Source organism: Myxocyprinus asiaticus, chromosome 17, assembly GCF_019703515.2.
Source record: "Myxocyprinus asiaticus isolate MX2 ecotype Aquarium Trade chromosome 17, UBuf_Myxa_2, whole genome shotgun sequence".
NCBI classification, from domain to species: Eukaryota; Metazoa; Chordata; class Actinopteri; order Cypriniformes; family Catostomidae; genus Myxocyprinus; species Myxocyprinus asiaticus.
This window is the reverse complement of record NC_059360.1, coordinates 47518049-47544692: the sequence shown is the minus strand read 5'-3', so window position 1 is coordinate 47544692 and position 26644 is coordinate 47518049. Positions and strand designations below refer to the sequence as shown.

Below are 26644 nucleotides of genomic sequence, written 5' to 3'. Positions count from 1 at the left end.
CCATATTGATGTGTAATGAAGAGAGCGAGAGAGAGATAGAGAGAGAATAAGGCGTGCTCGCGCATCCCTCAGCATCATCGGGTACCACCGCGCACAACGCGCGTTAACCTTTTGCGCATTTTAAAGGAGCGGCAAAACAAAAAAGAAGCGAAAATGTAAACTAATTTGGTCAGTTTGTGTAAACATAGTTTGGAAAGCTTTATTTATACATTAATATAGAAACACCCTTCTGGGGCGACGGGAACATCATGAAATTCCCAGTGGAAAATCCAAGGAAACAGGTGAACTGGGACCTGGAGCAAGGTTAGTTGTGTCAGTTTTTATTTTATTTTCAGTTTTGCTTACTTATATGTTGAATGAGACATTTAATCAGTGCAGAGTTACAGTTTGGTGTAATAGATTATTACTGTGTTATTATAGCTATTTCATGAAATGATCTAACCTCATAATTATCAACTTGTATAGTTTGTTTTGTGTTTAAGAATATTAGGAGCATGTAGTCAAACAATGAGACAAGAATGAGGTTTGATGGAAACATTAAAATGCTTGGCTTGCTTTAGGAAATATCATAGTGTAGCAATTATGCAATCAATGAAAGCAGAAACCTTTATATCTGTTATATCATCTCTTAAGTCTATAAGAACTTGATAAGTCTAAAAAATAACGTTTGCGTGAAAAAATCCACATAGAGACATATGCACACATGACTCACTAAAAGACATATGCTGACATACTAACAAACATGCATGTTCAATTTCTTGAATCAATGTCAAAGCTAGATTAAAAATCAATTTATATGTTTACATTTTTTCCTTATTCTAATATAATTTATGTTTGGAAGTGGTTCGACCACTATATTACTATTGCATCAACCTGTTCGGAATATTAAAATGTTTTCCTATACCTTTGATCTGGTTACAAAGAACCCAGGTGTTTTAATTCAAACTTTCTATAGTAAATGGTTCTATATGAAACCTTTTAAGGGTTCCGAATATGCCATAACAGAACCATCTATTTAGAGTCACTTATTCTAAGATAGTATGCGCTCTTTGAAAATAAATAAATAAATAAATAGCAATATTTTCTTCAATTTGCAAAGGGGCTGTGAATCATTGCACTGAAGCATGGTGAGGGGTGGAGTCTGCATAAATAATGTGGTGATTTTGGCATTACATCATTCTGACTCACAGGCTCCGCCCACAGAGCCCCCACAATAGCAGGGCTCATTCTCTTTTAATGGGGTGACTGCACACAGCTGCACTCACGTGAATGTATTCATGATTCTCAATATGGACGCCTCCTTGGCTTTGTCCTCTCGCTGAACTGCCACGGTGCTCTCAATTATATTGTACAATCCATTTGTCAACTTATGTGTCAGCGTAACCATTAATTAATGGACTTCATTAAGATAATTGCGTCATATTCACCACATTTAGAATCAGAATCAGTTCAGGTTTACTGGCCATGTAGTTTCACTCATAGTGCACGGCAATCCCTATAACATTACATTCAATGGTTTGTATTGTAAATAGTAAACGTATTAATTATTTAAGGATATTCAACGAGGTCTAAAAGTCTGAGACCACACTGAAAAAAACTACTTTACATTTTCAGTCAAAATGCTATGATGATAACATACATTGTTTTGAAATGTTTTGTATTTAGTGGAAAAAAATGCAAAAACAAAATGCATTTTCAATTGTGATCTTTTTGGACATTTTGACATTTTACCCCCTTTGTACAATATGCAATACAACACAATGTTCAGTGTGTGTAATTGTGTGCTGGGCAGAGTAAATCAGACTGATGGAGTATGTTAAGATAAGATGGAACAATAACAATAAATAGATGACAAGAATAAATGCACTGTGCAGTGAAATCATAACCTGTTACAAGCTGTTGCTTAACCAGACAATTAGATTAAATGGTTCTCCGAAGGTAACGAGAACATTTAAGCGTTAATAAATCATACCACTAATGGCCTGCACTGTAAACCCGAATAAGTTAGCAGAACTCAAAACATTTGAGGTAATCAGCTACATAAATTTTTTTTAAGTTAATAAATTCCAAATTTAAGTTCGTGGAATTGTCAGGTTTTGATTTTGTTCTGCTTATGCATGCTAATTGCTCTTAACTTGAAAAATTGAGTAAGCTAACTCATATATTTTGATGGCACTTAACTTAAAATTTTGAGTAAACCACCAGTTATTTATTTATTTATTTTTTGCTGCACAAATCAGTTATTTCCATCACTTTATTCTTCAATATTCACCACTTTATTCAATTTAAGTCTGAATAGTGACTTGCTTAATAATGGATAAAGCAGTAAGATAGATAAACACTTGGTATCGGTCCTCAAAATAAGCTCAAGCTTATTTTGGGTGACCCCCAAAACTCCAACATAACAGACACTCTTTTAAATGGCAACATATCAAAACATTACACACTAGCAAGTTTCCCCCTTTGCATTCATGTTGCAAAAACACATAAAATAACAATTAATTTTAACATTTACTTTCCCTATCGAGTCCCATACAAAGCATGCTGGGAACATGAAATCCTCTGCCCAATTTGAGTTTACCAAACAAAAAAAATGTAAGTTAATTAAACTCAAAACAATAAAACAGTTCAGGTTACTTAAAAGGCGTCAGTTTCATGAACTCAAAAGAAAGAGAAAGTTCTAAATATTCATCAAGATTAATTTTTTTAGACTGATTTGAATGATTTTCATTTTTACAGTGGGTATTATAACACTGCTTTCACATACAATGTCTCCCATATCTCAGCTTTCTGTAAAACCGTGAACACATTTATTTTATTTGAAGTGCATTGTTTAACAGTGAAATCTTATGTGTTTACTGGGTTTGCAGATCATTTTAATAGAAAAAATAAAATACAAATGCTACTAGTATACTAGTTTTAAGATTTTCCATAAATGTAAAAAAGAAAATCAGAGAAAAAAAAAAAAAATCAGAGAAAAAAATTGCAGATCTTTTTTTTTTGTTTGTTTGTTTGTTGTTGTTTTGTTGTTTTTTGTAGGACATAGGCTCAGGAAGCCACTAAGACACTTAAAATAAAATAGTTTTCACCTGGTAATTTTTTTTTCACCTTGCGGTTCAGGGCTTCCATAAAACATGATTTTTAAAAAACAAAGGTGCAAAATTCCAATAGGAAAACCACAAATGAAATCTCTTTAATATTTCAATTGTTTCTCCTAGACAGCAAATGGAGAACAAATATAGACTTTTGCTGAAGTCTCCTGCATCTCGGATGTTTTTCCTGAGAAAAAGACCCCAGTAATCTCACATGTGTCTCCTCTAGAATTTCATAAGAGATCTCAATATCTCACACTGTGCTCCGATTTGCTCAATATACCAAAGTCTCCCATCAAAAGTCAGAGATCTCAGTATGAACTTAAACATTTCTCATCAAATTCTTACCATTACCTCGCCCCCAAATCACCCATACCTCGAAACAGTGCACAAATCTTCTTGATCTGTCTGTCTGTCTCTGTTTTCAGTGGCTGTTCAGACAACCATAGTCCCTCCAAAGAAGGTCCAGCCCGTTGTGGTTCAGTCCAGTTTGGTTCAAGCCAGCGTAGCCACCATGCAGAACCCAATGGGCTGCGACGGCAGAGCTAACGGCCACTGTGTACTTCCGCGCCTCTCCATCTCCTCACGCTCCGCCAGCATGGTCACCGGGTTGGATTCTGGAGCGGATGGTTCTGCTCTTCACTCTGTCATGAAATGGAAGACGGTTCTGGCCGTGTTTGTAGTGGTAGTGGTGTACCTGGTGTGTGGCGGTCTGGCGTTCCGTGCACTGGAGCAACCCTTCGAGAACAACCAGAAAGACACCATCACACAAGAGAAGGCCTTGTTTCTCCAGAGGAACCCCTGTGTTTCCTCAGCAGAGCTTGAGGCCCTTATTAAGGTAAGCTACAGAAATCTGTGGTTCAGACTGAGTGATATTCAGCTCCATTTATGAGTGACCAATGCTTAATAATAATAAGATTAAATAATATCACAATGTAAATAAGCCTTAATGGTCTATGTAGTTTCTTGTTTCTTTCTCTGACTTATTTAGCATTAGGAAGGGTTCAAAATCCGGAAATTGACACTTAAAGCACATTTCATTTGAAAGAGCTTTCTTAGGAAACTGCTGACATCATTGGATGTCTAAAGACCAATTAAGCTTTTCCAGTGATGGTGGCATCAGCAACACCCTTCCTGTGAGCTCCTCAACCAAACATCTCTTCTGCCGTTCCTCCACCAGCATTGAGCTAATTGATCAATCATCCCAAGACAGACATGTGATCCCTCTGGGCATCATGCCGGATTATCAGCCCTGGTTTGTGCCAGCGCTTTACATAAACTGAAGGCAGAATTTTGTTTAATGTGATAATTTAGCAGCAGTATATGTTACATAACTGTTATACCTCTCAGCAAAGACAACACATACTGTATCTCACATATAACAAGAAAGAAATATGTTCCAATCAATTAAAGGTTTGCATTGATTTTTTGCCTTCCTACATAGTCAACAAGGGAATAACTGGAAGGGTGGATGATATTTCTGTTATATAAGAAGTGGAGGAAACATACTTAGCACACTTTACCATTACATACATATGCTTACTGCTCGCTGCATAATATGTATACTTCCTACTGTTTAAAAAACTAGTATATGCATGAGTACATAATGTGATAAATGTAACAAAGAGTCAAACTGTTGTCTCATATCCTCATTATGTTGCATGTTAATTCAGCGGGTGTGTCCACATCTGCCCACAAATAAAAAACGCTAAATGTGCAGTATACAATGTGCAGTAAAAAAGCGTATTGCCGCTTCGTTCGGAATGGCATACTACCATACTACTCTTACTATACTTGTAATAGTAGTATGGTAGTATGCCATTCTGAACTCAGCCTAATGGTGCATTCGAGTCATGTCAGACTGATCTTATTTTACGAGTTTGATGCACATCAACGCCACCACAAAGTCATAATTAAGAGTGGGAAACTCTAGATTTTCTTTGAGCCCCGACTTGCCGAGTTGGGGGCTTGTCAATTTAGGAATTGTTATTGGTAATAATTCAGTTTTACTTTACGTTTTTGTCTGTGCAGTTTAGTTTGCATGCATTTTTTGTACTGTTACTGAAGAATAACGATAAAGCTTGAAAATAATGATGAAAATTAGACTCATTTTGCTGGTTTATGCAGTGACAAGAGTTTGCAACAGTCTACATTTCTCATCATTATACAACGTGGCCACACTAGTTTGACAAAATAGATAGATAAAGCATTTATTACACATCTAATGCATGGCTTTGCGCTTCATTTTGTTCTACTGTTGCAAAAAAAGCTTCCCGCCTTCGCTAGTAAGTGAAAAAGAGAGAAAGAAATATGCAGTTGCAAAACGGGTTGGTTCTTTCCAACTAAAGTCACTTGAACGCAAATCACATCGTAAGTACGAACTTCAGTTATCATTTCTGACATAAAAATGGTCATTTTGCACTTTTTATCCAGTGATTTGATTAAAATTGTCTTAACTTGTGGCAGTCCGATCAAATAATGAGTCAAGAAGGGGACACATTTAGGCAAATAAAGTAGGTCATTTAGGTATCCCATGCATACAGAAAGTATGCACACTACACAGAGTATAAATACAGCAAACAACAAAAAATAGTAGTATAGTAGTATGCTATTCTGAGCTTGAGTTGCTGTTTGACCCAGTAAATGCTGGAGTTAACTAACCTGACAATAACACATGCATGAGTGGGCAGATCTTAGATGTGTGATACTCATGTGCACATCCATCTTAATTTCTTCCCCATTTCAGTCACACAAGCATCTTTTACTACCCGAAGTGTGCCCCACATCTAGTAATAAGCACTTGCCAAAACATAAATTGTCTATTTCCAGCTAGGAGTGCTGGGATGGCCCCTTCGATATGGCATTCCAGGGAATAGACTCCCAAGGAAATCAATTATTCATTGTTTGGTCCACCGTAGACAGAGTGAATCCCTGCTGAAGACTCTCAGACCTCCTCATAGTCCACATGGTTTATGTTAAAACAGCGTTTGCTTTTGGTTTGACTCATTCTGCGTAATGTGTGTCCAAAGACAAGATCCATGCAATCCATAGTCTCTTTAATATCATTTTTGTTTCTGTTAAGGTCTCCCAAATGAATTTGTATCGAGTTGGAATTGAATCTAATTGAAAGGAAATGAATTTAATTGAGAGCTTGTGAATTAGAATCAAATCAAATCAGGGAATCTGTATCAATACCCAGCCTAATAATTATATACAAATATAATTTTTCTTTTTGGGGTGATGACTTGGGACTTGTTCTTGACAGGGTTAGTAGCGTAGCTTCTTTCAGGCATTTAGATTCACCTTTAAAATGTTTTGTTTTTTGTAAAAACAACAAAAACAAGTTTTGCTATTAAAACACCATTTGATCTATATGAGAAGGATTTTTTCACCCAATTTGGAATGCCCAATTCCCAATACGCTCTAAGTCCTCATGGTTGCGTAGTGATTTGCCTCAATCTGGGTGGCGGAGTTGCCTCCACATCTGAGACCGTCAATCCACGCATCTTATCACGTGGCTTGTTGAGCACGTTGCCACAGAGACATAGCGTGTGTGGAGGCTTCACGACATCCACCGCGGCATCCACTCACGACTCACCACGCACCGCACCGAGAACGAACCACATTATAGCGACCACGAGGAGGTTACCCCATGTGACTCTACCCTTCCTAGCAACTGGGCCAATTTGGTTGCTTAGGAGACCTGGCTGGAGTCACTCAGCACGCCCTGGATTCCAACTAGCAAACTCCAGGGGTGGTAGCCAGCGTCTTTTACCACTGAGCTACCCAGGTGGCGTAGTGACTTGCCTCAATCCGTGTGGCGGAGGATGAATCTCAGTTTCCTCCGCGTCTGAGACCGTCAATCCGCGCATCTTATCACGTGGCTTGTTGAGCGCGTTGCCACGGAGACATAGCGCATGTGGAGGCTTCACGCTATTCTCCTCAGCATCCACGCACAACTCACCACATGCCCCACCGAGAGCAAGAACCACATTATAGCGATCACGAGGAGGTTACCCCATGTGACTCTTCCCACCCTAGCAACCGGGCCAATTTGGTTGCTTAGGAGACCTGGCTGGAGTCACTCAGCACGCTCTGGATTCGAACTCACGACTCCAGTTGTGGTAGTCAGCGTCAATACTCGCTGAGCTACCCAGGCCCTCAATTTGAGACATTGTTGAGATTACTCTAGACACTCTAGAGGAGACACATGTGCAATTGCTAGGGTCAGATTTGATTTTTTTAAATTTATTTTATTTATATATGAAGGTCTCAACTAAATTGGCAACTTTTTACCAGGCCTTCATTTATTTGTTGGTACTTTTCAAATACCTTTTATGCACATATTTGACTGTTTTAGCCTTGTCCCAGATCCAGACTTTCAATTAAACTATAAAAATCCATTATAAAAAATAATAATAAAAATATTACTTTTAAAACAATGATTATCCAAAGAAAGAGTGAAATAAACATGAACCATTTCAATATTTATTGAGTGAAAATTATTTCTATACATTTGTCTTTTTCTCATGTGAAAAATCCATCAAGCAGGACACAGAAGCAAAAGTATCTTGAAGAAACACATGACATTAAAGAGATTTTGTCTTTCACAATGTTATGCCACCTCGATAAAGTCACGCACTGCAACTGGTTTCAAAACAAAGTTTTTTGTCAACAACAGGAGGGGTGAGTACAGACTGGTCTTAGTGACTTAAAAGTGTCTTCAAAAGCCTTTGGCACATTTAATATCTCCAGAATTAGCTGCATGTTGTGTCAGTCATGTTGACAAGCTGACTGTTGTTGTTCTTGGCTTTGAGCAGACGTGACTCACTTGGCAACTCCTACTGGAACAGATGAAATATTACTCAGAGAAAATTGCTGTTTTAAATACAGTATATCACAATGCTACTGGCTAAGACTTTTGCTCATACAAAAGGTTACCAAACTGAACAAATCATGTGTAACTCATCCTGGACCGTTTGTGGTTTAGACATTAATGATACCGCAAATCATGCATGCTGTGTGTATTCATTTAACCTATTTATTCCCTAACTAGTTTGAGTCACAAAATGTGATCTAATTATTGCCAGACGTTTTTTTTTCAATGCAGGTTTTTAAGGGTTAGAGACACAGAGCAGTGGGCAGCTTGTATCAGGTAATAACAGCAAAATGACAATCAAGGCTTTCTGTGAAATAACTTTCGGAGTTGAGCGTCCTTTAGTTCTTAGATCGGCTGACATTGTACAGGGATGACATGCCCAGTTAGGAAATAACTCTATAAAAACAAGCTTGGCCAAGACTGTTGTTTTGACGTGATCCTTGTTAGTTCGATACCATTACCAAACTAAATGAAACAATATTCAGAATATTCTGTGAGGTCTGTATTTGCATGTTTCTTGGTATGTCTGGTAGAACCATTCTTCAAAATCAACACAAACTGGATGTTTTAAAACGATCTCAAATGGCAAACACAATGCACACAAAATGTCAAACTTGTGATTATCTGCATAGTATACAGTACATTATATTCTGGTCCATCTTTTTCGGACTGAGGCCACATCCACACATACAATTTTCAGTTTGAAAACATTTATTTTTCTACGTTTACGCCTCTCATCCACACTGGATAGGCATGTGCCTCCACCAAAAACGGAGTGTTTCGAAAACGCTCTGAATTACCGCAAACCGTTTGTTTTGTTTTTGCGTGCTTTTTAGGGGTAGGTAAATCTGAAATGAATGATGCCACAATAATAAACATAATGCACCAAAAAATGGCGTCTCAGTCTCCGCCAAGATTTTAGTTTTAGTTTTCACTCTATAATTGTTAGTTTGAGTTTTTTCTGCATTTTCTAGTTTCAGTTTATTTCGTTTTTTATTTTAGTTTTAATATTTTAAGGCTGCAAAGTTGTGTTGACTGGTATAATTTAACCTGCTGAGACCCGAGCGTGACTGCTGTGTGTATTTTCCATTTCTCTTTTTTATTTGTGACTAGTAGCACCTAATAAACATGCCAACAACAACAAAAAAAGGTAGTTTTCCTAAAAATGTATGTCCACATACAGTATGTGGACAGCAGGACTAAGTTGTGAAATTTTAAATAATATCAAGCTATAGAAAGTACGATTTTTTTCTCATCAAATAGTTTCTTATGTTTCCAGGAGTGTTGATTATTCATGTTTTTGAGATGTTAAGACATGACAACAGAAATTAGCATAATTAACTCTGATTTAAAGTAATGTCCAGCATCATCCAATCACTGTCAATCATGTTAAAATAAAATGATACATTATAAATTCTGAATCTATGTACTGATTATCATTGTCACATGTCTGCCAAACATGTTGAGTGATCCAAACATCATCTGCAGCCTGAAACTGAACTTTTGGTCATATTTTAGGAGTGAATGCACTTAACTGCATAGAGAGCTATAGGATGCTCCCTTGCTCCCTATTTAGTGAATGACTTAACCTCCAGTGTGCTGTCTGTCTGCACTGGTCTCAGAACAGTTTGAAATGCACCTTATTTTCATACTAACTCCATATAAAGCCTCTGAAAGCAACATTGTTCAGCTTTTTGATGAACCCATTTATTCTCAGTGTGATAATGCACAGAAAAAAACAGGATTTCTAAATAAAAAATGTGCTAAAGTACACATTAGTGTATATTGTGGTTATCAGTGTGGCGTTTCGCAATAAAGCTCTCAAATATTAAAAATGGCATATCGGATGAAACTAGAGACTCTAATCTTTTTGCTCAAACAGGTTTCAATGTAAAAACTTAATTAGGTTTCTTACCAGATGTAGTTTTGTTGGCGTTTCAACCAAAGAAAAACTCCGCTGTGATCGGCGCCATGTTGTTTGGTCACATCACTCTGTACGTCTAAAGTTTAACCCTTTACTGACAGCTCAGACTGTACTGAACTGAGATCAGTTGGTTTAAATTAATTTAAATTATGCATTGCGTAAAGCGAAGCCAAAATACAATGTCAAAGCATATGTATGCGGGGTCGCACGAGGTTAAGCTATCTAGTGTCTTTTTCATTTTTAATGCAGATGATCGGTAAAGGTTTCAAGTTTTATAATTTACCATGTATCAAAAAGAGCTAATTTTACCCCGTAGACATTTTTATTTTCTTTTAGTTTGTTTGGGAGTCGTGAAAATGCATTTTAGTTTGTGTTTTTATTTTTATTCATTTAACGAAAATGTTTAAGGTTAGGGTTAGATCTTGGTGTTCAGACTTTACTTACTTCACATACTTCGAAGCCTTTTTGGCAATACTATTTTCTAGCGATTGTTTTATGCTTTCAAATGGTTGTTCGAATCAATTTCTTCATCTTTTCACATCCTTTCCCAGTATGCAGTAGATGCGGTCAGTGCTGGAGTGAGTCCCATTGGAGACACGTCCTATAACTCCAGTCACTGGGATCTCGCCAGCGCTTTCTTCTTCGCTGGAACTGTCATCACCACAATAGGTGCAATGAAATAACCTTCATAATCATCATCATAAAGCATGCCAATGTTTTAAGATTATTGTTCAATGCATTTGTGGGTGCCATTTGTAATAAAATCAAGTACAATAATGCATTAATATCTCGTATGGTTCAGTCAGACCGAAAATGTATTCTAGACAATATTAAACTCCTTTTCTTGCAAATACAGTAATGCAGTATATAGTTCACATCCTCCACACTTGACAAACCCAACATACTGTTACAGTAGAGTTTACAAGTTTACTCTTATTTTCTACTGATCTGCCTGCATGAACATAAAATGCAGAATACATTCAATACTCTTCTAAAAGAATGTGCTTAGTTTGTTGTCCTACTAACTTATCCTTTGTCCAGCAATCCGTCATGTTCTCTCAGTGCAACCCACAATTTTTTCCCTCTTTATCTGTGAATGTTGTTAATTGCGGGGATGGATGGGAGTGATGTCTCATGGGTTTGCTGTAGAAGGATTAAATATCCTCTTGCCTTCCACCCACATCTATAGGCTACGGCAACATCGCCCCCAGCACTGAGGGCGGGAAGATTTTCTGCATCCTCTACGCCATATTTGGCATCCCTCTGTTCGGCTTCCTGTTGGCGGGGATTGGTGATCAACTGGGGACCATGTTTATGAAGAGTATACTAAAAGTGGAAAAAATCTTCAGGGTGAGTTCAGTGTTTCGGGGGGGGGGGGGGGAATATTCTACTGAAGACAGTCAATGGATTTTTCAAAGAAAGAATTTTTTCTTAACAATAAAATATAACATACTGTTCAATATCATTATTCAGTCTATATTCAGTTTATACGTTTATACAACTTTGCAATCATCACTATTACTATTGCTAATAATTAAGGTTAGTGATTTTAATTGTGCTGTACTCCAAGCAATAAAATAACATTTTCTAAGTGATAAAACATCCTTTATACTGTATATATGGGTGTTTTTTAAACTTCAGGCAAAATGTACCAAGGGTTGATTATTAATTAGACTAACAGATTTCCGATTTTTTTTTCATTTTGTGATATGAAGGTCTGAAACTGACCCAGTTATATTAAGTATCTTTAATTACTATGTACTTAATAATTTGCTACAATGTACTTATTATGTACATATGTGTTGTTGCATTGTACTAACATTTAATGTACGTGCATTCAATTACAACAGTAGCTACACCGTTAACCTAACCTCTAACCCTTAACCCTAACCCTAAATCCTAAACCCTAACCTAACCCTAACCCTACTCCTAAACCCTAAACCCAAACACAAACTATAAACTTTAACCCTAAACCTAACCCTACTCCTAAAGCCTAAACCCCAATCCTAACCCTAACCCTAATCCTAATATTAATCCTAATCCTAAACCAAAACCTAAACATAAACCCCAAACCCAAACACTAACCCTAAACCTAAACCTAAACCTAAACCTAAACCTTAAAATTAACCCTAACCCTAACCCTACTCCTAAAACCCTAAACCCCAATCCTAACCCTAACCCTAATCCTAATATTAATCCTAATCCTAAACCAAAACCTAAGCAGAAACCCTAAACCCTAAACCCAAACCCTAACCCTAACCCTAAACCTAAACCTTAAAATTAACCCTAACCCTAACCCTACTCCTAAACCCTAAAGCCCAATCCTAACCCTAACCCTAAACCTAATCCTAAACCAAAGCATAAACATAAACCCTAAACCCAAACACTAACCCTAAACCTAAACCTTAAAATTAACCCTAACCCTAACCCTACTCCTAAAGCCTAAACCCCAATCCTAACCCTAATTCTAGTTATAATCCTAATCCTAAACCAAAACCGAAACATAAACCCTAAACCCTAAACCCAAACACTAACTCTAAACCTAAACCTTAACCCTAACTCTAACCCTAACCCCACTCCTAAACCCTAAACCTAAACCCCAATCCTAATACTAATCCTAATCCTAAACCAAAACCTAAACATAAACCCTAACCCTAATCCTAACCCTACTCCTAAACCTACCCGTACCTCAACCTGAATCTTGTGAGAATTTTGCAGAATAACATGTATAAACACAATAAGTACATTGTATTGTATGTATTTTAATGTAAGTACATAGTAGTTAAAGATATCTAATATTAAGTGGGACCAAAACTTTTTACTATGCCTTCACCATTTATTTAACCTTTCATGTATATATTTTACTGTTTAATTTTTTGTTGTACTGTTGTAAAAATGATAAAAAAAATACCTAATATTACATGTTTAAAACTATGAAACATCTAAACAAAGAGTGAAATAAAAAATGTAATTTCTATCAACGTCATTTCCAGCACATAATTCTATTGAACACAATACAGAATCTGAGATGTGCTGGAAATGACACTGTGGTGAGAACTCTAATGACAAAAATGGCATAAATCCTCTTTGATACATGTGCATACACTGTTGGACATTGTTAGTAAACAAATTAAACCAACTAGCAAGAGTGTGAATTTTTTTTTTAAAAGACTTTCTAGAAATCCAAAGTGTTAAAAGTGCCCGAAGTTGAAGAAACTAACCTAACTCTAACCTAACCCTATAACATAGAAACTCTTTTGACTTGGGCAATTAAGCAACCACCTAGCAACCATTCAGAACACCAACTAATGTTAAAAAACATTCTGACAACCTTAGCAACTGCACAGCATTGCCCTGGTAACAAGCCACAACACCCATTCTGGTGGCATGTTTTGCACTGGCAAACACCATTACATTTTTCTTCAAAATGTAAAAATCTGTCTTAAAATGAATCCTAACATTTCTTTTGTTATTCATCCTCTTAAGCAAAAACACAAGCAAATCAGCCAGACTAAAATCCGTGTTACCTCCACCATTCTCTTCATTCTGGCTGGTTGTATCGTGTTTGTCACCATTCCAGCAGTGATCTTTAAACACATTGAGGGATGGAGTACTCTAGAAGCCATTTACTTCGTCGTCATCACTCTCACGACTGTCGGCATTGGAGATTATGTAGCAGGTATGTGGAAAAATGACGTGTTCGAAAAACAGCTCATATTCATGAATGTGTTCAAAAAACTGCGATGAATGAAATTACTTTTTTTCTGCCAATGCGAGAAACTATAGGTAGACCGATATATCGGTCTTACCAATTCATTTTTTTTTTTTTTTTTTTTTTTATATATCGGCAAAAATCTGTGCCGATAGTTGCCGATAGTTTTTCTTTACTATTCTGTGTTCCTCTGTGGCCAGTGCTGGATGATTTTGTAGTTAGTACAGCTTGGTTCTATAGTATAACAGCGGGCTTTAGACACGTAGGGATTTGCTTTATCTAAATCTTTCATCATTGACCATGTTCAACCATGTTTTTATCCTCACTTCAATGCATATTTTGATTAGATAATCAAGTGTTCTAAATTGAAGCGAGGGTATGCAAAAAAATAAATACAAACATTGGGTGAGTATATAGGCTATAAAAGGCTTAATTTGGTAAATACTTAAATATAGAGCATGGTAACGGAGCCAAAGGTGTGTTTCAGGCTTGTTAATAGTTATTCTTTTAATGGTTATTATTGGGATATTGGTTGAACAGTAAACTGCATCTGGGATTTGACTAATTTTGGACTCTTGTAGCCCCTATGTCTGTACATGTCATTGTAAGGGTTATGTTAGGTTGGGGTTGGGTAGTTAAATCGACTATGATTTTTTTCTAAAACTATCGGCCGAATAATCAGTTATCAGCCTTTTCCACCACCTTGGTTATGGGTAACGGCAAAATCCACTATCGGTCGACCTCTATGAGAAACAGTTTTGTCCATGTTAATATTCTGTTTCAACCAATAGATTTACTCTCGCTTTTTTGTACACTCTTTAAGATATACCATTTTTTTGTAGGTGGGGATCGAAAAATCGAATACATGAAATGGTACAAGCCTCTGGTTTGGTTCTGGATTTTGGTTGGTCTGGCATATTTTGCAGCAGTTCTCAGCATGATTGGAGACTGGCTCAGGGTTCTCTCCAAGAAAACTAAAGAAGAGGTATGAAACGCCTAATACACATTGTCTAACACTAAATTGAAGTTCACGGCCTATTTTAACCCTTAAATTCATGGGAATTTCACCAACACTCTTTAGAGACTCAGCATGTATATCTATCAAAAATGGATCTACAAAATGCCCAGATAGTGACAATTAGAAAATAATAAAATTAAATATATTTTAATACATTTTGATGTTTTATTTTTCATATATCAAAGAGAAAATGCAACAAATCAGGACAAATCTAGAACAGGATTCATTATTTTAACACTGTAATTTTATGAGACGCAACTGGCTGTCGAATACATATTTGAGCCACACATAGCACATAATCTACACATCAGCTACACCTAAAGTACACATAATCACAACATAAATAATTTCATTAGTACACCCAAATGACAATAATCATATCAAACTGTTCATATGTTAAACTTGCTATAGTTTACTTCCATGTTGTTTCGTCATCATATAGCAATTTCAAATGTAAATCAAGTCAATCACTGAAACAAAAGTGCCACCTTTAGTAAGAAAAAGCATGTTTAATATGTATGTGTACATGGATATGGATTACTGATAATCCACCACTGTTGCTAATTCATTGTTGCACAGAAAATCAATGTGATATAGTTTTTATTTGTATGAATAGAGCACTAATTTATCTTATAATAAACAAAAAAATAGATATCTAGTGATAGTAAACTTATATAGATATGAAATAATCATAAAATTATAATTTATAGAGGTGCCGCAAAAAAACAAAACAAAAAAAAACAGACACTTTTACATACCTCGGGTCTCTAAGGACCCTATACTGTACACTTTTGGTACTTAAACTATTATAAAAAAAATTTTTTTGCACTATTTATAACAGATAGACTGAGGAATACTAAAGAGGTGTGGGCACAACTCCAAATTGATGAAAATTCTTTTAGCACATGAATATTTTGTCATAACTTGTTCCAAAACCATTTGACATTCTTTTGTATGTGGAGAAAAGGAGATGTTAGGCCAGAAACATATGTCATGCAAGTATGCGTGTGCAGATGCAAAAGCTTGGCCAACATATTACCAATGAACATACAGTACATAACGTGCGTTCTTGTGTTACTGTGGCAGTAACAAACGTCAGAACTCAAGGGGGCAATAGAGTTAAAATATATGTGATATTGCCAGCACAATTATCTAGATAATATAGTGAGCATATATTGGCCTGCTGTTGTGTAACTTCATTGATTTAATTTCACAGGTTGGCGGGTTTAAGGCTCACGCGGCTGAATGGAAGGCAAATGTTCGTGCAGAATTCCGCGAGACACGCCGACGCCTCAGCGGCGAGATCCACGACAAACTTCAAAGAGCGGCCACCATCCGCAGCATGGAGCGCCGGTGTTTGGGTCTAGAGCAGCGCGCTCACTCGCTAGACATGCTGTCAGCTGATAAACGAGCCGTCTTCGCTAGTCTGGACGCTGGACGCTTCAAGACCTCCTCGCAGGAGAGTATCGACACTAAACTGAACAACCTGCGACTCAAAGTCGAACACAGCGGACAGCAGACAACCTCCGAGGAAAACATCTTCAACCGCTTCGGCTCGCTCACCAAACTGACCAAACGCAACAAGAGCAAAGACCTCCGGAGGAATATTCCAGAAGATGCGAGCAGAGCTGGTGAAGTTCTCAGCAGTAACAGCAGTAATGTCACGCTGTGCGAGGAGAGGAGAGAGGAGAAGGAGGAGGAGGAAGAGGAGGTGGAGGAGCAGAAGATGGGAAAGGAGGCAAACACGAGCTTCACATGTTTACCTCACTATTCTGAAGAAACCCAAACAGCAGAACAGTTTTGAACCTGTACAAACCAAAGAACAAGAGAGGAAAAAATGACATCAACCATAGGATTAGATAGAAAACATCAGAGTTAATTTTGTCATTTTCTCACACTCATGTTGTTCTGAACCAGCATGGCCGGGTTTAAGGGGGGGCTGAGGGGACATTGCTCCCCCTTGATTTGCCTTGAGAAACTTCTGATGCCCCTGCCCTGGCTGACAGCAAAACAATCAAGGGCTACTTCGCCCCCTGACTGATGGAAAAACAATACAAGTGAACATTCAAGTGCCCAACCAAAGATTGCATCCTAGCACTGGCCCTGTGAACCCGTATGACCTGTGTTTCTTATAGAGGTTTGGAATGACATGAGTGTGTGTAAATGATGACAGGTGGAAATTGTGCCTTTTTTATTTAGTCTGCTTTGGCTCTCACTACAATGACCTGCAGTTGATATTCAATGTGCCCAAATGATAACAATTTCCTACTTGCCAAAAATGTGAAAGGACACAGAGACGACAAGGAATACAGACTGGCATCACCATAAAATAAATGATCTTCATATTTTTTATAATGACAGATAGAGACTTTCTAGACTGCTTTTGCTGTTTTCAATAGCAGCTTTGCAAAACTTGCCGCCTCTTCAGACTCTCAAATAAGTCTGTGATGTATGAAGGATGTTCAAGGAGGAAAAACATGAACCTGTATCGACGATTAATTTATCGGAGACAGTTTTAGGTTTGGTTGAAAGAATTTAGGGGATGTCCTCAACAATCTTTTGATTATGTCAGTTTTTTATTTATTTGTCATTTTTATCCCCTTTTATCCCCAATTTGGAATGCCCAATTCCCACAACTTAGTAGGTCCTCGTGGTGGCGCGGTTACTCACCTCAATCCGGGTGGTGGAGGACAAGTCTCAGTTGCCTCCGCTTCTGAGACCGTCAATCCGCGCATCTTATCACTTGACTCATTGTGCATGACACCGCGGAGACTCACACCCCCACCGCCCAATTTAGGCTGGGGAAACCTCCTCACATTTACTGTTACATCTCAACAGCATTAAAATATTGCCATGCTCTCCGTCACATGAATGGTTGTGCAAACATTTCATGGAATGTAACGAGTGCCTTTTGGAAAATAAATCATGAAATGTGGTTGTCATTTCACTGTGTGGCCATTAATGACCCAGATGTTTCATTTGGGCATTTAACATTTTTTCAAGCAAATATTGATTTATCATACACAGATGTTGCACTACAATTTTTACTACAATAAAATGGGTGAACTATCTCAGAGACTTACATTGGAGGAGGGATCCGAGCCAGAATATCATAGAGACTTTTGACTTGGGGCAGTAAGCAACCACCTAGCAACCATGTAGAACACCCTAGCAACCAATGGTTGCACAACATGAGCACCTTCGTGTGAGATGACTCTGTGCAAACAAAGCTTGTGATGTCTGACTCCCGGCTTATAATGTCTGACTCCCTCTTGTTGAGTCGGCTGTGTTTCAATCAATTACAGATGGATTCGAAATTCGATTGCTCACTTAATACAGAGCTGAGGTCACATACTTCTGTTAGTGTGCTTCAGAAGACTCTTATCTGCTCTATCATGGACAAATGAGTCATGTCAGCAGAACTGGAGCGCAGCTGTCAGCTGTTTAATGAAACCAGACGATGGATGTCTCCAAGGCTGAAGTAACCTCCACTTTGTAGCTGATGGAAGGTGGTGGATTGGTCATATGGGTTGAGTTCCCATTGGCTCATTTACAGTGCATGTCCTCAGTAAGGCGGTCAGGATGTTAAATATGGTGCCGTTGAACTGTAACATCACATGGGAATCTGTTACAGTGCTCATGATTATAGCATTGTGAATTTGTGAAGTTCCAAAGCACCAAAATTGTGAAGATCCAAAAAGCACATAAAAGTAATCCATAAGACTTCAGTGGTTAAATTCATGTCTTCTGAAGTCATATGATAGGTGTGGATGATCAATATTTAAGTCATTTTTAACTATAGATTCTCCTCCCTGGCCAGTAGGTGGCAATACGCGTGAAGAATGCGAATCGGCAAAAACAAAAAAAGATGAATGTGAAAGTGAAAGTGGAGATTGATAGTAAAAATTTACTAAAATATTGATCTGTTTCTTAGCAACACCTATCATATCACATTTGAAGATATATATTTAACATATTAATTAATTTTATATTGCCTTAATGTACTTTTGGAGCTTCAAAATGTTGGCACCCATTCACTCACATTGTATGGACCAACAGAGCTGAGGTATTCTTCGAAAAATCTTCATTTGTGTTCAGCAGAAGAAAGAAAGTCATACACATCTGGGATGGCATGAGGATGAGTAAATGATGAGAGAATTTTCATTTTTGGTTGAACTATCCCTTTATGTACACAGTAGTTGAAGACACTTAATTTAAAGTGGGTCCAAAATTACAAAATTAAATAAAAAGCATGCAAAAGTTAAAAGTATTTTCATATATTTTAGAAGTATCAGGGTCAGAAATTAAAGGGGGCTCAGATTAAAAATGCCACCAACAATTACAAAAATGCCCCCAAATTCTATTTTTTTCCCCCTCAAACATTTGATATAGTTCTTGAAATTAAATGTTAAATGCATTTGTTGTTTACCAGGGGCAGTTGAATTTGCCACATAATTTGCATATACCACCATCATCATTTTAGTTTAATTTAACTTTTCCCTGTGCACAATTTCTCGACTTGTAGAACATGAGTCATATAATTTCACATCTGCAACACTGGAACAAACAAACCAGCTTTGAAGTGTGAGTATCTAGATCCTGTTCACTTTTATTTTTGTATCTCAACTTCACACCTTCATTTCCTTACACTAATGTTTACTCAATGTAGTCTTGCCCAGTCTATGTTCATACCGTTCTCATTCTGATACACTAAACATGATTTTGTACATACATGTTATGAAGCAGGCAGATGGAGTGTTTGATCCTTGTTGAGTGTGTATTTAGAAATCTTATTTAAATCCATCAGTAAAAACTCTGCTAGTGGACACAGACATGTTTACAACCAACATGTTGTAGGGCCATGATATCATCCATCACTATATCATGTTTCTCAGCATGTTTTTGATGAAGCTGTCGGGAATGGTAGAGGATGTGTGCAGATGTTTCAAAGCAATCTTTGGTTTCCTGAACATGTGAGCAAATGTTGTGACCTCATAACTATGTTTAAATCAAAAGGTGGTGAGTGTTACTGCATATTAATATATAAATTATGACCTTTACAACTATCAAACCAGTTACGTGATTTCAACATGTATTTAAAATGTAGTCAATTCCAAATGTAATATGACCAACTAAAAATGTTCTTGTTACTACGATAAAACTGATGTAACTGATATTATCCACCGCTACTTTTTTATTTATGTTAGATTTATAGTTAACAAAATTAACTGAAGTCAAGATGCAGTATTCTTTAGTTACCATGGCACAATAAGGATACACTCCAAAAAAGAATTTTAAGATTTACACATTTGAATTTCATAAAAAAATTCCAGCAAATTGAATTGAGTAATATTTAATAATAATAATAATAACAAAAAAGAAATATTTTAAGTTTTATTAATTACATTTTGTTAAACATTACACAATTATATTTAAAGTTTGTTATGAAAATAAAAATTTGTAAAAAAAAAAAAAAAAAAAAAAAAAAAAAGTGTAAGTTTTATCTTTACAAAGAAAATGGCATTTTAGTTGATTATTTCATCTTAATCTCATAAGCCCATATGCTGGTCATAATTTTAGATTGTGGTTTGATGTTTCCTGAATTCTTGAAAGCCACATGCTTCTGTTTTTGTCACTATGATCACAATGAACAGCACAAACTCTTCTCAGCTGTTAAAGAAATAAGTATGTAATAACATAGATTATGCTATATTTACATGTTATAAAAAAGAGCTGTTGAATTTTAATTTATATCAAGAGGCAAGTCAATGTTGTAAAGTTGGACATAACTATACACACTGAAAAAATAATGTTTCATTTTCAATTTCAATTTCGAATGTATAAATCTTAAAAATATGCTTTATATATATATATATATATATATATATATATATATATATATATATATATATATATATATATATATATATATATAAATAATAATAATTATTATTATTATTTTTTTATTTTTTTGCTTGAGTGTAACGTATAACACATGATACAGATTTTCTCTTTAAATAGATTTAATATTTTTGTGTAAAATATTCAGACAGCAAGGATGAAAATAAAACTTTGAAGTTAATTTCTCTTTTTTGACAAAGACAGGAATTTCTGTTGACATACAGGACTGTTTCCATTTCTCAAAATGGCATAATTAGGCTTTTCGTAAGTGTAAGTTAAGATGGTCATTGCTAGGGATTCACCGTTGTATCGGCCACCGATATTTATCGATTATTGGCTAATTAAAACAACAGGCATATCCGTCATAAGCATGAAAATTCTGATATGAAAAACTAATGGTTTATTTATAAATAATTACGTAAATTTATTGCATTGTATAAAGTTTATAATATTTTTGTTCAGTGTGTAATGCATAATATGAAAAATATTTTAGAAGTGCAAAATAACCCTTTTTTGTTTTTACAACATCAGTTGTGATATCATTTATTTTATCTTGTGCTTATCTTACATTTACGCATTTGGCAGACACTTTTATCCAAAGCAATTTACAGTGCCCTTATTACAGGGCCAATCCCCCTGGAGCAACCTGGAGTTAAGTGCCTTGCTCAAGGACACAATGGTGGTGGCTGTGGGGATCGAACCAGCAACCTTCTGATTACCAGTTATGTGCTTTAGTCTACTACACCACCACTCTTTCATCTTGGCTCTCTTAAAATTTTGACAGTCAATGTTCAATGAAAACTATTTCCTGTTAGAACAATAAAATAGCTTTTGTACCTCTTTGGACATTTTTAAAACATAATTCCTGAGCAAAACAGTGATCTGATGAAGTGGCCTATCTGATGGCCTATAGTTTTTGGTTGAAATCAGTGGGCAAAAAGTTTTCATATCATTGCGTAGTCATAGCCATAAAAATAACTATAATTAATTCCAATTCTTCTTATTTTATTCATTTAAAACTTATATTTTAATTGCATTATTTCTTTGAAACTTTGGCTTATTAATTATTTAGCTCGCAACTGAACATGATATGGCACGTTTGAATATACGCATTTGAACAATTAAAATAACAAAATCCATCCCATTCTTTTTTTTAAAAAAATTGTTTTATCCCCTATTCTCCCAATTTGGTATGCCCAATTCCCACTACTTAGTAGGTCCTTGTGGTGGCGCGGTTACTCACCTCAATCCAGGCAGCGGAGGACAAGTCTCAGATGCCTCCGCTTCCGAGACCGTCAATCCGTGCATCTTATCACGTGACTCGTTGTGCATGACACCGCGGAGACTCACAGCATGTGGAGACTCATGCTACTCTCCACGATCCACGCACAACTTACCACATGCCCCACTGAGAGCGAGAACCACTAATCGTGACCACGAAGAGAATACCCCATGTGACTCTACCCTCCCTAGCAACCGGGCCAATTTGGTTGCTTAGGAGACCTGGCTGGAGTCACTCAGCACGCCCTGAATTCAAACTCGCGACTCCAGGGGTGATAGTCAGCGGCAATACTCGCTGAGCTACCCAGGCCCCCAAATTTTTCTCTTAATTATATTTTATTGCATTACTTCTTTGAAGCTTTGGTTAATTTGAAATTAATTTCGTAACTGAAAATTATGTGGCAGGTTTGAATATGTGCATGTGAACATTCTAGCAATATCTCCGTTTGTATTCCACAAAAGAGAGAAAATCATATGCATCAAACAATATGAGGGTGAGCAAACAATGGCAAAAGTTTTACTTTTGGGTGAACTGACCCATTAAACACTATGCAACACCACTTTGCATGCTGTGATTTAATTTCATAGTTTCAGTCTAGCCCTAAACTTTGCAATGTTGCATAAAACACTTTGTTGTTTATGAATGGCGGTGCAGCTCTTCAGTTTGTCAAGTCAAAACTTTTGTGAGGTAAAGTACATTAACCAGTCCTAGGGATTTGGTCATTTTGCATTACCATTTCTCACTGATTTTCTCTCTTCCATGTTCTCCTGAGAAAGAGTAACACATTTGAGGCGCTATCTCGTCCCGTTCTGCTCGTGAAGCAGTAGAGGAGCGGATCAGCCAGACAATTGAGCATCGAGAGCATGATGCTGAGCTTATAGCTGATAAAGAGCCAGTTTGGATATGGACACTGCTCCAGTAAAACTCTTAAAATCATCATGATGTGCACAGGACCAAAACAGAGGTAGAGCGTCAGTAGAACACTTCCTAAAAGTTTAAACACACGGCGACGTTCCATCAACACAAGAGCTTGATTTCTCCTCACTTCAAGACAGATTTGCCAATAACAGAAGCCCGCCACCAACGCAGGGACAAAGAAACCCACAACAAATCGAGCAATGTTGACCAAGTGTTGCGTTTTTTGCAAAGGAAATATGTCCAAGCAAACAGAATTATTTTCATCATAGACGCTGCTTAGCATTACAGTGATTGCATTGAATATAATGATAAAAATCCAAGCGGCAATGCTAATACTGACTGCAGTCTGGCGTTTCCTGAAGGTGCAAAACTTGAGCGGGTGAACCACAGCTAAATAGCGATCCACAGCAATGCAGCACAGCAGTATGGCACTCATGTAGAAGTTTGTGAAAAGCAGGAAGATGCAGGCGGTGCACACGGTACTGCTGTAAAGCCATTTATCATAAAGCGTAAACTGAATCCACACGGGCAAACACATGATGAATAGGAGATCCGAGAGGGCCAAATTAAACAAATAGACACCCAGTTCATTCTTATTGCGGATGTGCTGGCACGACACATACAGGAAGAAAAGGTTGGACGGGGTGCCGATCAGAATCACTGTCAGGTGTAGGGCTATGAAAAGCTTCTTCTCTAGATGTGCAGACTGGTAGCAATCCTCTGGATCATGCGTGCTGGGGGTAGTCGTCCATGCTGTAGTTACGTTCATCTTAAGGCAGCTAGTTCGTACAAGAGGGGATAAATATCAGTGTTTATGGTGTGCTTTTCCTTTCAGTTTTACCTTTCAAATTTAATAGTAAAATAGCAAGAGAGCAGTTGACACAAAAAATAAACTGCATCATCATTTACTCATCATCCAAACCTGTGACTTTCTATCTACCGTGGAACACAAAAGGATATGTTTAGCATTGCTCTTTTCCATTCAACGAAAGTAAACGGATGCTGCGTCAAGCTCTAAAATGGAAAAATTAACAGCATTTAAGTAGTCCATATTAGAGGTTGACCGATAATAGATTTTGCAGATACTGATAACTAAGGTGGTGGGAAAGGCCGTTAACCAATAAATCGGCTGATCTTTATTAAAATTGATTTAAAGAATATATATATATATATATATATATATATATATATATATATATATATTTCTTTTCAAGGGAGGACAAAGATAAAGAGTCCAAACTGACTAAAATCCCAGATGCAGTTTTTTGTTCAACCAAAATCCCAATAATAACCAGAAAAAATTAAGATTTGGTGTATAACATGGGACTTTTAAGCATAAACAAGCCCGAAACACATTGGGGACTCTTATTTTGAAATGAGGAAATGATTAAAAAACTATCGGCAACTATCGACATAGTTTTTACCGATAACCGATAGTTCCAAAAAGCAACTATCGGCACCGATTAATCGGTAAAACCGATATGTCGGTCTAGGTCTAGTCCACGAGACTTGTGCACGATATTCAATGTTTTTTAAAGCCATTTGATAGCTTTATGTGACAAACAGGCTGAAATTTAAGTTATATTCGCTTAAACTGATTATTTACGGGCTTGTGCGTAAATCTCTTTTGCGTTTTCACACATTCAAACCTGGTGTACTGTAGTCCCAGATAGCACACGTACATCTCTGTTTTAGATCTTTTCATCTGGAAAGCATCACAATCTAATTAACATCTGCTAAAAATATCTGATTTACAAACTTTCTAAATCATAAATGTCTAAAGACATCTGCTATAGACGTATTGCAGATGAGCAAATAACTAGGGCTGTCAATCGATACATTTTTTTATCAAATTAATTATATGATGTGCCGATTAATTAATCTAATTAATCACAATTAATCGCATATATAAATATTTACTGAGAAAGCCCCTAAAATAACAATAATTCAATATATAATGATGAAATAATTATAATTAGTTATATTTAAATAATTACAAATAATATATATATATATATATATATATATATATATATATATATATATATAAATATTATTCAGTTAATTAAAATGCATTCAATTATTGTGGTAGAGGAATTAAGCATTGATAAGACAATACAAAATGTGGCTTTAGAATGCAATATATTGTTTATTTGCATATTATTGAATATAAGCCAATCATTGGCCTACAGTTCACAGCAATCCATTTTGCAATTGAATTTGTCAGTCAATCCAAGATGTTTTATAAGGTCTTGTATAAGGACGAAACAATGTACACCTGTGTCAGACGGACGCTTTTAGAGCATCTCACTTTGGTTCTGTCATGTCATAAACATACAGTTTTTAGGTCGCTGTCAAGTTAAACAAAGTTTAATACTTAGAAAAACACGTCTTGAGATCCCTAAATTCAGATTTGCACTCCATCAAGCTGTGTTTTGAATGCAAGAATGCGTCCTCGTGTTGTGCTGTCTGCTGAAAGGTTGGGTTGTTCTCTGTATAAGCTGTGCATTGCGTATACAGCGAGTTTCGCTTACTGCCCCCTGAAGAAAACAGGTGGTACTTCAAGCTTGAATTGCTCTGGAATCTTCCTTATTACAATCCGGGGACTTGATTAATTGTGTTAATTTTTTAACGCACTATTTTTTATATAATTAATTGTACTGAATAAACGTGTCAAATTGACAGCTCTACAAATAACGTAAAAAATATATCTTCCAGATGCAAACACACACATCAAATAAATATCTGGTTGATGTACGTGTCCTATAAGGGTTATAAGACATATGCAAACCAGTGGTGTGTGGTTTAATTTACATCAAACGTCTTGATGCAGAGGCGGACTGGGCATTGGGAGAACCGGGACTTTTCCCGGTGGGCTGGCTATGCGATGAGGCTGAAACCCCCCCAACAACTTTTTGTCGGTTTTTATTTCAAATCCAGCGCCGATTTCTCTTCCCAGTCCGCCCCTGTCTTGACGCACCATATTTAAATATATGTGAACACAAATGAGATTTGAAACCTAAATTTTGGCTCTGCTCCTCACACAAAACTATCATATGGCTACAGAAAACCTGTAGCAGCAGATGTCTTTGAGACCTTTATGAACGTTTTTTAAATCTGGACTTTTTAAGATGTTCAGCAGATGTTAAGTAGATTGTGATGCTTTCCAGATGAAACGCTCTTAAACAGACATCTTAGAGAGGTACGTGTGCTGTCTGGGCAGTCACTTTCATTGTATGGAGAAGCATTAACATTGCGACTATCATTGCGTTTTAACATGAGGGTGAGTAAATGATGACAGAATTTTCATTTTTGGATGAATTTTAATTTCAACAGATTTATTATCAAAATAAAAAAATAAAAATCTGTTGCAAGGACAACATAAAATCTATCACAAAACAGCACTTGTTGATAAATGCAACACTGCTCTGAAATTTGTAAGAAATGAGCAAGAAAAGGAACATTTTAATGCATAAAGGCCCACATGCTAAAGATGAAAAATCTGTGATGAAATTCAAACTTACCATAAGAGCAGACGATTCAAGAATCTGTTTATATGACAAAATGACAAACTATGATCAATACAGCACTATAAATTAAGGAACTGTTCATTGCAACTCCTCCACATGAAAGGAAAAACATCACTTCCTTGTCTGCCGTGACGTAAACTTCAGTGAACATAGACCAGAAGAACTTGTGAAACAGACTGCACATGTTGGCAAAATGCCACTACAAGGATAAATTCAGTTTAATGTGGTTTAGTTTCACAAAAAACAACACATCACAATCTTCGTTTGTGTTCCACGTAAGAAAGAAAGTCATGCAGGTTTGCAGCAACACAATCATTCCTTTAATTTACTCTATAAATAAAGCAACTAGCATTTTTGACTCATGTTGTGCATCGCTCAGAAACCACTG

At 36.6% G+C, this 26644-nt stretch overlaps 2 protein-coding genes across 3 annotated transcripts; one reads left to right on the top strand and one right to left on the bottom strand.

The window, feature by feature from the left end:
- Window positions 1-248: 248 nt before the first annotated feature.
- Window positions 249-16429, top strand: LOC127455260 (potassium channel subfamily K member 10-like). The gene is made up of 7 exons (XM_051722993.1): window positions 249-303; window positions 3521-3930; window positions 10447-10564; window positions 11085-11245; window positions 13382-13574; window positions 14450-14592; window positions 15842-16429. Exons 1-7 carry the CDS (start codon window positions 249-251, stop codon window positions 16427-16429), a joined length of 1668 nt encoding a protein of 555 aa, XP_051578953.1.
- On the bottom strand, window positions 16300-26373 carry LOC127455238 (G-protein coupled receptor 4-like). 2 transcript variants are annotated; one of them, XM_051722952.1, is made up of 3 exons: window positions 26251-26373; window positions 23067-23505; window positions 16300-16431 (listed from the first exon to the last, which is right to left on the bottom strand). In XM_051722952.1, exons 2-3 carry the CDS (start codon window positions 23493-23495, stop codon window positions 16393-16395), a joined length of 468 nt encoding a protein of 155 aa, XP_051578912.1. In that variant the 5' UTR covers window positions 23496-23505; window positions 26251-26373; the 3' UTR covers window positions 16300-16392. The 2 variants fall into 2 exon arrangements, with proteins under 2 accessions (XP_051578912.1, XP_051578911.1); XM_051722951.1 differs by lacking the exon at window positions 16300-16431 and having other exon boundaries at window positions 20580-23505.
- Between the last annotated feature and the right edge of the window lie 271 nt (window positions 26374-26644).

Excerpts from the sequence above, each read along its gene's own strand:
- LOC127455260 (XM_051722993.1), top strand. The coding sequence starts at position 249 with ATGAAATTCCCAGTGGAAAATCCAAGGAAACAGGTGAACTGGGACCTG. Across the intron at positions 10,565-11,084 it reads AACTGTCATCACCACAATAG|GCTACGGCAACATCGCCCCC; the intron begins GTGCAATGAAAT and ends CCACATCTATAG. Across the intron at positions 11,246-13,381 it reads AAGTGGAAAAAATCTTCAGG|CAAAAACACAAGCAAATCAG; the intron begins GTGAGTTCAGTG and ends CATCCTCTTAAG.
- LOC127455238 (XM_051722951.1), bottom strand. The coding sequence starts at position 23,495 with ATGAACGTAACTACAGCATGGACGACTACCCCCAGCACGCATGATCCA.